At 40.0% G+C, this 14,373-nt stretch overlaps 1 protein-coding gene across 2 annotated transcripts in view; it reads right to left on the reverse strand.

The window, feature by feature from the left end:
- cacna2d3a (calcium channel, voltage-dependent, alpha 2/delta subunit 3a) overlaps positions 1 to 14,373 on the reverse strand; it is a 130,766-nt gene that overhangs the window by 81,080 nt on the left and 35,313 nt on the right. For both annotated transcript variants that reach the window (XM_085444529.1, XM_085444528.1), the window contains exon 4: positions 1,663 to 1,722. In XM_085444529.1, coding sequence (XP_085300655.1) covers positions 1,663 to 1,722 — 60 coding nt within the window. The remainder of the gene's footprint in view (positions 1 to 1,662; positions 1,723 to 14,373) is intronic.

Below are 14,373 nucleotides of genomic sequence, written 5' to 3' on the forward strand. Positions count from 1 at the left end.
AACACCATAAATAATTCATGATTTATGTTTCAGACTCAAAAGGTGTTTCCCACAGAGTATACCCAGGTATAAAAACATGACTATTATTGCTTGCTTTACATATCTATTTGACAAACTAGATGTGTTTCCTCCCCCATGCAATTAAATGTTGAGTTATTATACATCTATAGGTGCAGCTGCATCACCTTTACTGGCTCCAGATTTGTTCAACTACAAATAAGGATTTGCAGTTGGATTTGCAGAGTTTCCCCTTACCCCTCGCCCTATTCAGGGGTATTACCAGAATGTTGAAAGCATCACAGGGTCTACCTGAGACAGCAGGGGAATGCCCTAGTCATACTACACACGAAAATTACAGCTGATATGGGCACTTTGCAAGCCCCCATTAGAGCCGCAATTATCCTCCTGGGAGTGAAGGAAAATTCCACCTGTTGATGTGGTCGGGTGGAAGAGGTGTTACCTTTGCTTGGTCCTTTCACGTCCCAGCATGCCTTGGAAAAGCATGAGGCAAATTGTGTACAATAACTCCCTTCAGTGCAGTGGTTGTTGGTCTCCACAGGGGCTGCTGTTTGTCACAGATTCTGTTCGTAATTTCTATGGATAGTTTTTCTAAGTGCAGCCGAGGGCAGAGCATGGAGGGGGGAGGATTTGATGGTCTTTGAATTTTGTCTCTGTTTTTTCGCAGACAATGTGATTCTGTTGGTTTCATCAAGCCATGACCTCCAGCTTATACTGGGGCTGTTTGCAGCCAAGTGTGAAGTGGTTTGGATTCGAATTAGCAAATCTGAGGCCAGGCATTAAAAGGGTGCAGTGCCCACTCCTACTCTGGTTTCAGAACGAGCTGTTTCCCCAGGTGGAAGCGGTTATGTATCTCAGTTACTGCTCACAAATGAAGGAAGAGTGAAGCAGAAGATTGAGAGGCTTGACAGGGACGTGGATGCTACACTAGTCTGTTGTGGTGAATAGAGCTGTTCATGAAAGTGAATCAAGATTGATCAAGATTAATCTCTATTCCTACCATCCCTCGTTGTCACAAGATCTTGGTAGTGACCGCAAGAATAAAGATTATGGAAGGGAGTGGCAGAAATGGGGATCCCCTAAAGGGTATGTGCGCTTTGGTCATTTAGGAGGGGCTCACAGTAAAACTGCTACTCCTTAACTTTAAAAGGAGCCAGTTGAAGTGGTTTGGGCATCTGACCAGGATGCCTTTTAGGTGAAGTGATCTGGGTATGTACTGGAGGGCCCAGAAGACTCAGGACCCCCTTCAAAAGATGCTAAATAAGATGTTGAATAATAATGTGGATTATAGTTGGGATAAAGGCTGTAAGTTGTATTAAAACAATGCATAGATTTTAATTTTACAAAATATGTAAATAAATTGTAACTCTACAAAAATAGTAATCATATTTTGTTCTTTAGATGACATTAACTACACAATTCACAAAGCTGTGAGTAGAAATAAGGTTTGCTACTATTATTAGTATTAGTACCAAAAGTATTATTATTTCTCTATAATAACAGCAGACAAAAATTGCAAACCTAAAAAACAAATGTAAACACTTATTTATAAAACATGATGCAAATTGATACTTTTTCTTTTTCATCATTGATGACAGAATTATTTAGCTGGTTGAATTGTCAGTAGTGTCCAAGAATACACACCTGTAGGTTTGGATCCTCTTCATGTTGAAGGTGAGCTTCCTCTGCTGCCTCTACCAGCCTCTACAGGAGTAGAGAAGATAAGAGAAATAGAAAAGCTTGAGTAAAGAAGTGAATTGATTAGTGGGTCAAAAATAATAGGCGGAGAAAAAAGCTCTACGACCAGCTTTAAAAGCACCCTTAGCACTTAGGCTACACTAAAACCCCTCAGGAAACGCACAAATACACACACACAGATAGAAGACAGACATTTGGCGATCTCGTGAAAAGAGCCTATTTTCCTTAATGGTTCAGCGTTAGAAGTAATGACCGCCTTAGGTTCTTTGGACACTGTGACAACAAACTCCTTCATCAGTTCATGCTGTTTTACACATGCACTTTTTCGCTCATAAACTCCACAACAACAACAACATGTGATGACACACGAACACACACATACACTCCATTATCGCCCTCTTGCTGTTACCGTCTGCTGTGCGTGCCTCTATGTGGGTGAGGGTATATCTGTGCCTTCTTTCACCCTATCTAATGAGAATAATCATCCTTCAGAAGCAGACAAGCTGATGCTACTGTTTGCAAATGAAAGACAATCATGGAAAATTAACAATTTTAAGAGATGGAGTTTATCATATAAAGCAGAAAAAGTAAGAGGCCCCCTTCTATCCAATTAACAGTTTCAGCACTACTGAATGTAGAGTCACTACAGAAATGTTCATTCTTTCTTTTGTTTTTGTGGTAGCATAAAATTGTTAAATGCATAAAATTTCATTTTTGCATTATCCAATTTGTCCATTTGTGCTCAGAGCTTACAAAGTCAAAACATTTAACTTAAGACAGTTTATCCACTTTGTCTCATCCTGGACGGTGGTTCTGACACTCACAGTCCTTGGCTTCCTTCTTTCTGATCATACAGTCTCAAGATGGTGGATTTGGGGTAAAACTCTCCATGGATGGTCAGAAGCTTTCTTTTTCTTCTGTCTCCTGCTTTGACCAGCTTATTATAGCAGTGGGTATCTGATTGCCAGCAAGGCGTAGGTGTTGATTGCCTGGATCTTGTTCTTCCCATTCAGCTGACTTCTCAGGAGTTGCCTTATTCTCTGCAGTATTTGGTGGTTGCAGCTTTCCTAGTGGTTCCCATTTGCCTGTGGGATTCCCAGGTACTTGTAGCTGTCCTCGATGTCTGCAACGTTGCCTTCTGGTAGTTCGACCCCCTCAGTTCTGACTACCTTCCCTCTCTTTGTTACCATCCAACTACACTTCTCCGATGTCATTTCTGTTGACACTTAGTGGTGTGGATCAGTGAAGTCTCGTTCGCTCCTGGCATGTAGAGGAGGTGGCTGACAATTGCTCCATTCCGTAGTCGGTATCTGTATCTTGTCAGTGAGTCTTGTCTTCTCACTGAGAGGGTTTAGGCCTATGTAGAACAGCAGTAGGGACAGAGCATCTCCTTGGTAAATCCCGCACTTGATGGTGATTTGTGCTGTTGGCTTGAAGTTGGCCTGTAGTGCTTTTTTCCATATCCCCATCAAATTCCTGATGAACCTGTTGATCTTGTATAGTTCTAGGCTTCCAGGATGCATGTGTCTCAGGCTTTCTTGTAGTCAATCCAAGAAGTTTGGAACCACCAGGACTCTCGGCCAATCTGAGTGATCAGGGTAGAAAGGCCTTAATCAGAAAAGTGACCAATACCACTCTGACAGAGCTCCAGTATTGCTCGTGGAGAAAGGAGAACCTTCCAGAAGGAAAACTATTTCTGCATTACTCCACCAATTTGGCCTGTATCGTAGAGTAGTCAGTAGAAGCCACTCTAGTAAACATCACCTGAAGGACTCTCAGAATATGAAAGACAAAATTCCCTGGTCTGATGACGCATTGGCCAAATGATGAGTTACCCACTCATCATTTGGCCAATGCTGTCCCCACAGTGAAGCATGGTGGTGGCAGCATCATGCACTCTGGAAGTCCGACTACGCAAAGGTTCATTTTCCAACCGGACAATGACTCTAAGCACGCAGTCATGATAAAAATGGAGTGATTTCAGGACCACTCTGGGCCTAGCTAATCCCCAGACTTGAACCCAATTAAACATCTCTGGAGAGATCTGCCAGTAATGCTGCCCATGCAACGTGATGGAGCAAGAGCCAATTTACAAAGAAAAACGGGAGAAACTGCACAAAAACAGGTGTGCCAAGCTTACAGCCTTATACTCAAAAAGACTTGAGGCTGTGCTGCCAAAGGTGCTTCAAATAATTGCTAAGCAAAGGCTGTGAATACTAATGCACATGTCTTTTAAAAAAAATAAATTTTGAAGACTTTTAAGCCTTTTTTTCTCTTTCTCATTATGGGATGTTGTGTGTGGAAATGTGAATTGAAAAACGGACTCTCCCCTTTGACCCTTTGTCCAAAGGCCAAGCAAATATTTTAACCCCACACCTTGTTAAGTGAAGTAGGCGTGTTGTGTTATTTTAATGTCTTTCAGAACACCAAACATTAACTAAAAAAATTCCAAGTCTTGCATTAAATTCACTTAACAGATAGTTTATAGATATAATGGTTTAAACCATAAGAAAACCTTAGTCAGCTGCTTTTTCTCCCCTTTGGTTGCCTGAATGGATCCATAAAACTGTCTCTGAATTGTCTTTAGCTGGGTCCACAAAATGTGAGTTGATGATTATATTTTTTGAGAATTAGCCATGCCTTAAAGCAGTTCAAAGTCCAAGGTGTTTGCCCTGCAGAGCCCAAATTCATAATTTTACTCAAAGGTTACTCATGTTTATCTTTGCTTTTGTTACAGTTTAACAGACAGAATAACGAGCATTTATGTAACTGCTGGTTATCAGATCATTAGCATGATAAATGCATGGCAAGAACTCCAAGTAATATTATACTCTGTCAGCACTCACTTGAATCACTCGGGTAAAACTAATATAATGTAATCACGTATAATTAAAGTTGCTGACCTGTCCAACTCTTACACCAGGGGCTTAGGTCCAGTAATGCCAGTGAACAACTCTTTTAACGTGTCCACATTTAGATAGCTCCAGTCATCGGTGTTAAAAATGGAAATTAACTGTTGAGAGGTCTTAACAGTTATTCTCACTAAGTAGTCTAACGATGGCTGAGAACTGAAGACAAAACTTTAAGGGCCTCTGGTGTTAGTCATGATGATTTAAGACATAACTGCGCCCTTACAGCCTTGATCCCTTACCAAGGAAGATTCTTAAGAAACTAAAAAAGTACCAATTGATAGCATATACTAGCTTTTTAAACAGGTGTAGTAGATCTGCTGATGTGTACAAAGTACTGGAGGAACAGTTTAAGAGAGAAAAAGATTCTCATGCATGTGCGCATTTTTTAAAAATGAGCACAATTTGGAGTAACCTTGTTTTTGGGGTGTTTTTTGTTCATTAAAATAAATATTGTGTTGTGAGGAGCTTTTAGAAGAATTCTCTCAGTATAAAGAAGCAGGACTAGAAACTGGCTTTTCAGGCCGAGAGCAGCAGGACTGACTCTCAGGAATCTCTATTCAACACACAAACACAGACACACACAGCAATGCTTCCTCGTACGTCTTTCTACTGATGCACATTGTAAGTTCTTATCGCAAGTAATTTCTCTCTTTCACAGCTGGTCCTGATGTCTATGAGTTTTAGTAATAGACTTCCATTTCACATTTCCATTCAAATGGCTTTACCAGTAAAACTCCTGCAATCAGCCAGCTTATTTCAGCCAGGCCATGTGCTGCTGCGCTTGTGTGTTGCGCTGCTGCGCTTGTGTGTGCAGGCAGACGGTTTTTGGAAGTGAACGCTGTAATCTAGAGTCCAACCAATCATTTTCTTCACCATAGCAACACACCTGGCCATTGCGTACTGTTGCATATCATTCTATGCTTCATTCTAGTTGGCTATTGATTATGTATACATGTGTTCAACCTTCTTTATGATCTCTGAGAGGCTGAGAGAGAGAAGCAAGGCAGAAAGGACCTGGATGTCTTCTTTCTGTGTGTGTGTGTGTGTGTGTGTGTGTGTGTGTGTGTGTGTGTGTGTGTGTGTGTGTGTGTGTGTGTGTGTGTGTGCAGGTACATTTGCTGAGAACTCGAGGAACAAACAAAGATAAGGACGGTGAAATAAAGGGAGGATGAAAGAGGAATGATAGAATAGCATTCTCTGAAGGTCTGATCACTTAGCCTCACACTCCCAACAAAATGTCAGCTGCTGCTTGCAAAAGCCATTGTCGATACAAACATACTTGTCAGCATTTGTGAGTGGGTAATGGTCTGTTTTTGTGCGTGCGTGTGAGTGTTAATCGTTTTCTCAGCTCACACCTTGAAGTATTAGCTCCTTGACCTATTCTGCTTCTTTTGCAAATGTCAGTCCTTAAACATGTGCAAGTATGCATGTACTATATGCGTCATGAGTCCATGAACTGTATGCATGTGTGTCCATGTATAGAGTTATAAGGTAACCTGAACTCCAATCAGAATTGAGCCTATTAATCTGGTTCAGACAAAAATTATTGGATTTAAGTGTTACAAAGCATTACATTTTCTCAAGGAATACATTAAGGAATATATGGCTTGTTGTAATTTCCGCTCTACTGCACTCTACCGAACATTTGAACACTTATTTTCTACCTCTGGTAATCAGTTCTGACATATTATTAATGCAGTTTAACTTACCAAGCAATAAGATGGGACTAAAAGCTCTAGGGGAAAAATAACTTGCATAGTAGCAGGGAGTCTCTCAATTGGAAAAACACATTAGAGATAAGTAGATACTCCTTACTCCTGTGAATTTCAATTCCCCCATATCACCAGGATGAACACTCCAGGTGGCGTGTTTATCTTTGTGTGCATGTTGCGTTGCTGTGGGCGTACACAAGGTAGCATGCTGTCTGATTGCGTGCGTTCGTGTGTGTCTCGCAAAAATTCAAATGAGCCTGCCATGTCTTTTTGTCAATAGATGGTCCTGCCAAAATGTATGATGCAGTTTAAAAAGAGAGGAAATTACTTTTCTTTTCAAACCATTCTGTCGAGGCTTTGCTTGGTATGAGATGACAGTAATAATTAAACTGACGCAGCAACAGCCCTTTTGCCTCTTTGAAAACACACGCCCTTATACGAGCACATTCGCTTTCACCGCTGCCAGAGTAAAAAGCTACATGTACAGTGCTAACAGGACCTGCTATGGTAACGGGACAGGGCTCTTAGTTACTAGAAAAGAAAAAATTCCCCCCAAAAACGATGGCATTTCTATTAAGAAAGATATCTGTTTTATTAAATGTAATTTGACAGTGTGCTTAGATTTACATGTTACATTTTAATTAAGATCTATTTAGATCGAGTGTCTTTAAGCTCGAGCGAAACCTTGCTTGTCTAATGGTTCCCAGATCTCTAACGTAAATAAGTGATGTCTTCCCACTGAATTAAACAAAAATTTCATCACTTTCCATCCCACCCACCTCCATCCGCCCCCTCTTTTTTCCTGACATTTGGACTCATCTACCCCCTTTCATTATCTGACATCGTGTGATTATGATTTGCCTAACAAAGGATTCAGTTTGTTTACACTTTCAAAAGTTCAGAAACGATCCCCCTCATTTAACTGTCAGCGTGATTGGCTTATTGTTGTTCTTGCGCCGTGCTTGCTGTATTCCGAGTTTCCTGACGGATGAAGCCGCTGACCTTAGCAAATGCCTATCCATTATGAAGGCAACACTAAAGCTGTGAAAGTTAGCTGTCATACATAGCTGAGCTATGCTAAGAGCCACAGTCAGAGAAGCAGAGGAAGGATGGATGGGGTGGTCACATACATTATTGACTGGTAACGGAAGTCTCTGACTTTTTTAAAGCAGTACATTAAGCCTTGCCTCAGGATGTTCCCTCCACCAAAAAAGGGAGGGCAGTGGCCTGAATCTGAATGCTCTCCAGAGGTAACAAAGAACAAGACCACATCAACTACAGCTCTAAATAGACTCACATAAAAAGCATTCCCTAAGGTCCTGTGTGCTGTTGCTTCAACACACATTTGTACTTCGGAGTACAACTTAACTTCCCATTTGTCCTGTAACCATCTTTGGAAGTTAGAAGTTATTGCAGAGATCTGTCCATAGAGTAGCAGAGTTGCTACCCAATAAAAGTTAAATATCAGGATCAGAACCTAAAATTATATCTATTTATCAGCCCTGTTTGAATTACATATTTTTCTCTAATATAATGGCATGAATAGATAAAATTATAAATATGTCCACGTGATATAAACAAATAAAGTACGCTAAGCTAGTGCAGTTAAAAAACGTGCACATACATAGCTCTGTCTTGGATATAAAAGGAAATGCTAACTAAGCCTTGGCCTGCGAGTCCTTCGTGTCTTGTTTCTGCCATAGTCCTGAGCTCAGGTGAGAAAGCTTGGCTTGGGACGACCCGTCAATAGCACTAGGGACAGCAATTTTGTCAAACCAGCCAGGGAAGACTTGCAGAATCAACAAAATGGAAAAAGTGCCCTGTGACACTTCTTCTCCGTATTTATAAGGCAAGCGACTGGAGCATGATGGAGAGACAGAAGGGAAACAAAATAAAAGGAAAAGTGAAAAATAGAGGGAATGACAGAGATGAAGGGACACGGCGTGTTTTGAAACATCAAGTCCCAATAATCAATAGCTCAGCAGTTCTGCTGACTGAAAGGGAATCTAAAGTGCAGCCCTGTTACCCGATCCCTGCACCACCTCACCCTGGTCTTTGTTTCGTGTTTCAGTTTCTTGCTTAGGCCAAACTTTTGACTCATCTTTTCTTCTTGGCATTCCCCTTAGCCATGCACGCTCATTTCATTGTTCAAGACATGAAATCCATTAATGATAATTTTTTTGGTGACAGGGAGGAGAAGGACATCCACTGGCCTGCCATGCCTCGTCATTAACAGTGATCACTCTCAACAGAAATGCATGATTGAAAATAATCTTAGACTGAAGATCAACAGTGAATGAAACAACGTAACAATGGCAAAAGTGCAGATAACTGTAGTGATCATTTAAGCTACATATATAATTAAAAACAGTAAAAACAAAAAAAGGTAGAACTTTCAACTGTTTTTAACTCAGGTCAATTAAACTCAGTATTATTTATAAAGTACCAATTCACAACAACAGTCACCTCAGGGCACTTTCTATTGCAACGTACAGATCCTACAGTAAGAAGGAAACAGGAAGAAGGCTTCAGCAGCATGCTCATTAGGAGTTTGATGCTAACAAGAATTTGTTTTGACACATGTCATATTTAGATTGCATTGCAAGACTTTTTCTTCTAACGGCAATCAACATTTGGTGTAATTTCACAATCATTTGTGACGTAGCATTCAGCTGATCATCACTTAAATATTTAAACTTATTTAGTTTTAGTTTTGTCAGTAATTTTCAATATTTTATTGCTTAGACCAGGTCATCACCCAGAGCACACTTTTCAACACGTTTACAACAATACACGAAAATGAGTATGTAAGGGCAAATTTTGGATTTTATAAATAAATCAATCCAAAAAAAATACCCGAAATTGGTGCATCATCAAAATCTACAGCTGCACTTTGAGTACATATGATGATTAGGGCTGCCACAAACGATTATTTTGATAGTCGACTAGTCACCGATTATTTTTGCGATTAGTCGACCAATCAGATCATCATCCACTGGACGTAAAACGTACAGCTTATTGCACCAGCAGCATCTGCTCTTATATTTATTAAATTTTTAATGAAATGTGCAGATTGTCTCGGTGAAGTTTAATAAACTCCTTGCTATCTAAAATATAACAGGACACCGGAGTAAATTCTTGAGCATCTCACACTTCTGATAATCAGCTGTCTGCTTGACGTTTATTCAGCTGTGTAAAAACTATAACTTTAATCTCAGACAAACAGATTTACTCAGGAACAAATAAAATACTAAAGAAAGCCAAACAATAACATTTGTAAGTTATCTAAGTGACTTATATATATGTTTAACCTGAGTAGCGAAAGACGGTGGTGGGTTTGAAAACGATTTGCCGGGAGTCCGGTGTTCTCACGGCTCTAGTTAGCCTTGCCCCCGCCTAGCTAACGAGCTAGTGGGTAACAGACGTCTCCGAAAACGTCGGAGCGCTTGTGAAAATATGCGGTGTCTTGATAAACTGAGGAATTTGTACTCAGCTACGATACCGGACACAGCTTCTTCTTCTTCGGGGTTTAACGGCAGCTGGCATCCTTGTACATGCAGTGCTGCCATCTTCTGTTTCAGTCCGTTATTACTAGAGATGGCACGATACCACTTTTTTATGTCCGATACCGATACCGATATCATAGATTTATATCTGCCGATACCGATATGAATCCGATATAGTGTTTTTTAATCAACAAAACTGTTTTTTAAATATCTTGCTGCATTTTGTACAAGTTCATACTCAAGTTTAAAACAACAACTACACTAAAGCTATTCTGTTATACCTGTATGCAAAAAAAAATATTTCATAGTTCAGCAATACTGATCAATCTAATAAACTTAGACCTACACCATCCTCCCTATTCTGGTATTTTAAAGAGTACTTAGCATAAATATTAAGCAACCTAACTAATAGGGTTCCAACTCCCAGCAACAACAAAAATAAATAAATAAAAAATAGGGAACCACCCCTCACACTCCACCTCATGATGCTTAATCAACGTAATCAACCTTAATTTGATGCAGTGTGAAAAAAAATGCACAGAAATCAATTATTTTTCAAGAAATATTAAATAGATTCAACATCTTTCTTCAACAAAATTGCAGACTGCACAGATGGTACCTTCCCAAAGTAAAAAGTACTACAGCTTACTAGGGTATATATATTAGACTTAATAGTCACTATATACAGTAATTGACTTCTATTCATTTTACATCAAATTAAAACTTTGGGTGTCAGATAATTATTTATTAAAAGCTCGACATTTTAAATGAGAATAAGAAAGAAAAGTATGTCTTTGTGCCCCCTTTTCCCTGTTCATGCCCTATCGGCCCCCCTGGCTAAACTTTGCTAGATCCGCCCCTGCACAGTTACCAGCGTCAGCTACGTAGAAAAAGATCCTCGAGTAGAAAGTAATATTAAATACATTCTAACAACAGCTTATCAAGCTTAAACGTGCTGCTGTTGTTCAGCCGCTGGTTTCCTCTTTCTGGTGCAAAGTGGACCAAAAACAAAGAAGAGACACGGACTCACGACAGAAAAGCCGATCAGCTGATCGTTAAGCAGTTTCATGATTGAAGTAGCAGCAAGAGAGAGAGAGGAAGTCGCTTGTTAAGCTTAACGCAGGAATGCTTTACAAACATTCAGAGATGGACTTACACACTTGCTTTACTTCTCTCGGGGATAACTTTGTCGGAGATGAAATGCCAGGTTGCTAGCGAAGCTCCAAATGCTATCCAGACCACGACAGGTCCCGCATGCCACAGCCGCTCTATCACGTGATGCACACTGCTCCGACGTGCTAACGTTCTGAGGTGAGTTACGGCGTGTTGCAAGTTTTGTGAGGTGCTTTCGTGATATTTAATGGATCGGATTACATTTTTTTATTTTTCTCCGATATCCGATCCAGTAATTTAGGTCAGTATCGGACCGATACCGATACGTAATATCGGATCGGTCCATCTCTAGTTATTACACTCTTAAATCCTACTACTTATTCCTGCGTCTTTTGGGATCTTACAAAGCTTCAAACAATGCGTCCACTATGACATTAGTCGTCGACATAATCGTGACTAGTCGACTAATCGTGGCAGCCCTAATGATGATAGATATTTCTTTGCCATCAAGAGAGCAGGAAATTATGATTTGCTAAGCAAATAATTAGGCAGACATATGATGAAAGGTTCATCTGTGTGAACCCCAAGTGAAAGTGTTTAAGTGTTAGCATCAGTTATGACCAGTTTTCCATACAGTTAGTATAAAATATACATTAATTGGTTATTAACTGTTAGGTGATGATCGAATGATTTTACTCATCTTAGAATATAACATATATTGTTGTCATTGTCCTTATTTATTTAAATAATCGGTTACATTTCTTTAAAAAAATGTGAGTATTAAGTCTCACCTGTTGGGAAAAACATTTTAAATCAAATTATTTCCCGCAGAGGATGAGAAATGCTAACTTCAACATTAACATTCAAAGTACATTTCAGCAATAAGAAAATTAGATATCATAGGAGGTTTTACTGGCTGAGAAATTTCACTTCCAATCCCATGTTTGCCTTTTATTTTTAGCCTACAACATTGCAAACGTTCTGTACTCTGCACTAGTAATCAGGATGAGGACTTCAGAGGCAGAGTTGCCACAGGTAAATGATATCAGCAGGTACAGAGCAGAGACCGAATGCCATTACAGGAGAAACAGCCCTAGCAGCGAGGCATCCACTCTGCTTTGAAGTGCATTTGTCACATGAAACACAGCCATGCTTGACTTCAAAGGGGGCATTACAATAGCTCCACGCCTTTCAACTTTGATAACAACGTGTTCGCTGTTTCTTTAACCGTCTGCTGTTGCCACCATTTTCAGTCTGAAGACGAGCATTTTTTGTTTTATTGTTTTTTTTCTGGAGCGACAGAAATAGGAGAGGAATTGCGGTCTGCGAGACAATGATAATATCCAACTTCCACAGGAACTGATGAAGGTAACAGCAATTAAAAATAACAATGGCGAGCTAACATGCAAGCCACGCAAGTGTCTGTGGATTTACAGCACATACAAAAGCTAGACACGCAGACATGCAGTACATAATGTCCTTTAAAGTCTACATCGAAGAACTGTTTGATTGCCCTTTTTGTTTGTTGTATATTAGTGCAATTAAATCTGCCAAAGCAACTACAAGAACGAACTGCTCCCACCAGGTTTTGTTAAATCAGTGCAAATATGAGAGGAGAAAGAAAGTAGACACCAATGCCATAAAACAGCAATTCAAGAACACACAGTTCTACATACATTACTGTGTAAAAGGTTTCACCTGCCATAGAAGAAAGATCATGCAGTAATGACAGCCATGCTGGGTTCCTACTTCACTCGCCAAGATGCCTGCTTTGAAAATGTTGAGTAATTTAGGTTACATTTAAAATAATATTTCAGTACCCAAATTAAAAAAAATATTTTGAAAATTAGGAACAAAATTACCGGAAAAACGATCTCTCTAAGGCGCATTTAAAGCCAAATGAAATCAATGCTCATACACATGCTTTTACAGGTGCACGCTTTCACAGCAACAGACGCTGTTGTCTCTCAGCAGGTGGCGGTGAGCGATAAAGAGGGGAAATCGACGTGGAGACGAGGAGATAAAACCACGTTGACGGACAGGGCAGAGCACCTGCACGGAAATTGAATCGCTGAAGCGCCACATATACTTTAGTAAAAAGCAGAGACGTGGGAAGAGGCGGAGCAGAGAAGGGAGAGACAGACAAAGGAGAGAGGGATGGCTTAAGGACAGCTGTGGGAGTGCACGCTAGGCCAGACAGATGAGAGCTCTGGTAATAAAGAGAAAATGGAGCAAGATGGGAAAGAAGAAGGAAAAAAGGACTCATCGATGCGTCCATTATATGGCTGAAACAAACAATTCATCACGAGGCCAAGACCAAAAGGAGGTGAAATGAAATCGTGGCTAACAAAGGTTAAATTTACACCTTATTTTCCCACACGCAAATGCTTCTTTTAAATGATTTTCTCTAACATTTCTATCTCTCTTCCTCTCAACAACTTGTTCCCTGTCTAAAAACGTACCGGGCACCCCGTGATCTTCACATCGATCCCCACAACTTTTACTTCATACAGATACAAACACACAAACTCCCACAAAGCCTACTGAGATGCACAATTGTCAGGCATCCAGCATCCAGACAGGGACTTTCAAGAAGCCATTAACTGGCTGAACCTCATGTCTCCGTGGATTTTACAGAATCCCAAGGAAGCACACAGACATCTAATCTCTCGGTCATAAAATACAATTATGTAAAGCTTAATCTTCATGTGGAGCACATGGCATTTGGTTGAAATACAAAACAATGTTCATTATCATTAGAAAACTGATTCATTCCTTTGTTTTTCATTACAGAATTCAATGACAGTAGAAATATTCAATTAGAAGCTTGCCTTCATGCCAGCAAAGGCTGTATATGAGTAGGAGTGATATTTTTGAAATGCCAGATGACGCACAGCAGTTGGGAAATACATAATCTTTTCTATGTCCACATATGGAAATCTGAACATTTTAAGGGTGATTATAACACTGCAAAACAAGCACCATTATGCAACCTAAGCAGGAAACGGTACCATACATAAGACGTGGAAATGGCTTAATTCTATCTGCACGCCTCTCACTCACTCACTTCCTTTAGGCGTGCATCCTCTGACCAAATTCTCAGAAAAAAATCCAATTTCTGTTAACAGCACCATGTTGTCCTGATAGGATCAGTCACCTGGAGCGAGAGACCCAGCCAAAGAGGCAGCGCACTGTGGACGCGCTGCCACATTGTGCAGTGCGCCTTACAGCACTGACACACACAACATCCACAGACATGAAAACGACGTTGGATTAATGCACCAACAATATACGGCCAAGTTTACTTAAAAATAGATGCTTACAGTGTCAAACTACAAATGATATAAAACATGATTTTGCACAAGAACCATCAATACAAAAACATCTTCATGTGTGCAAAGTAAAAAAAAAGAA

The sequence above is a fragment of the Copadichromis virginalis genome, linkage group LG20 (genome assembly GCF_057382275.1).
Source record: "Copadichromis virginalis isolate Kocher_CV1m ecotype Utaka linkage group LG20, C_Virginalis_male_GT1.1, whole genome shotgun sequence".
Classification (NCBI taxonomy): domain Eukaryota; kingdom Metazoa; phylum Chordata; class Actinopteri; order Cichliformes; family Cichlidae; genus Copadichromis; species Copadichromis virginalis.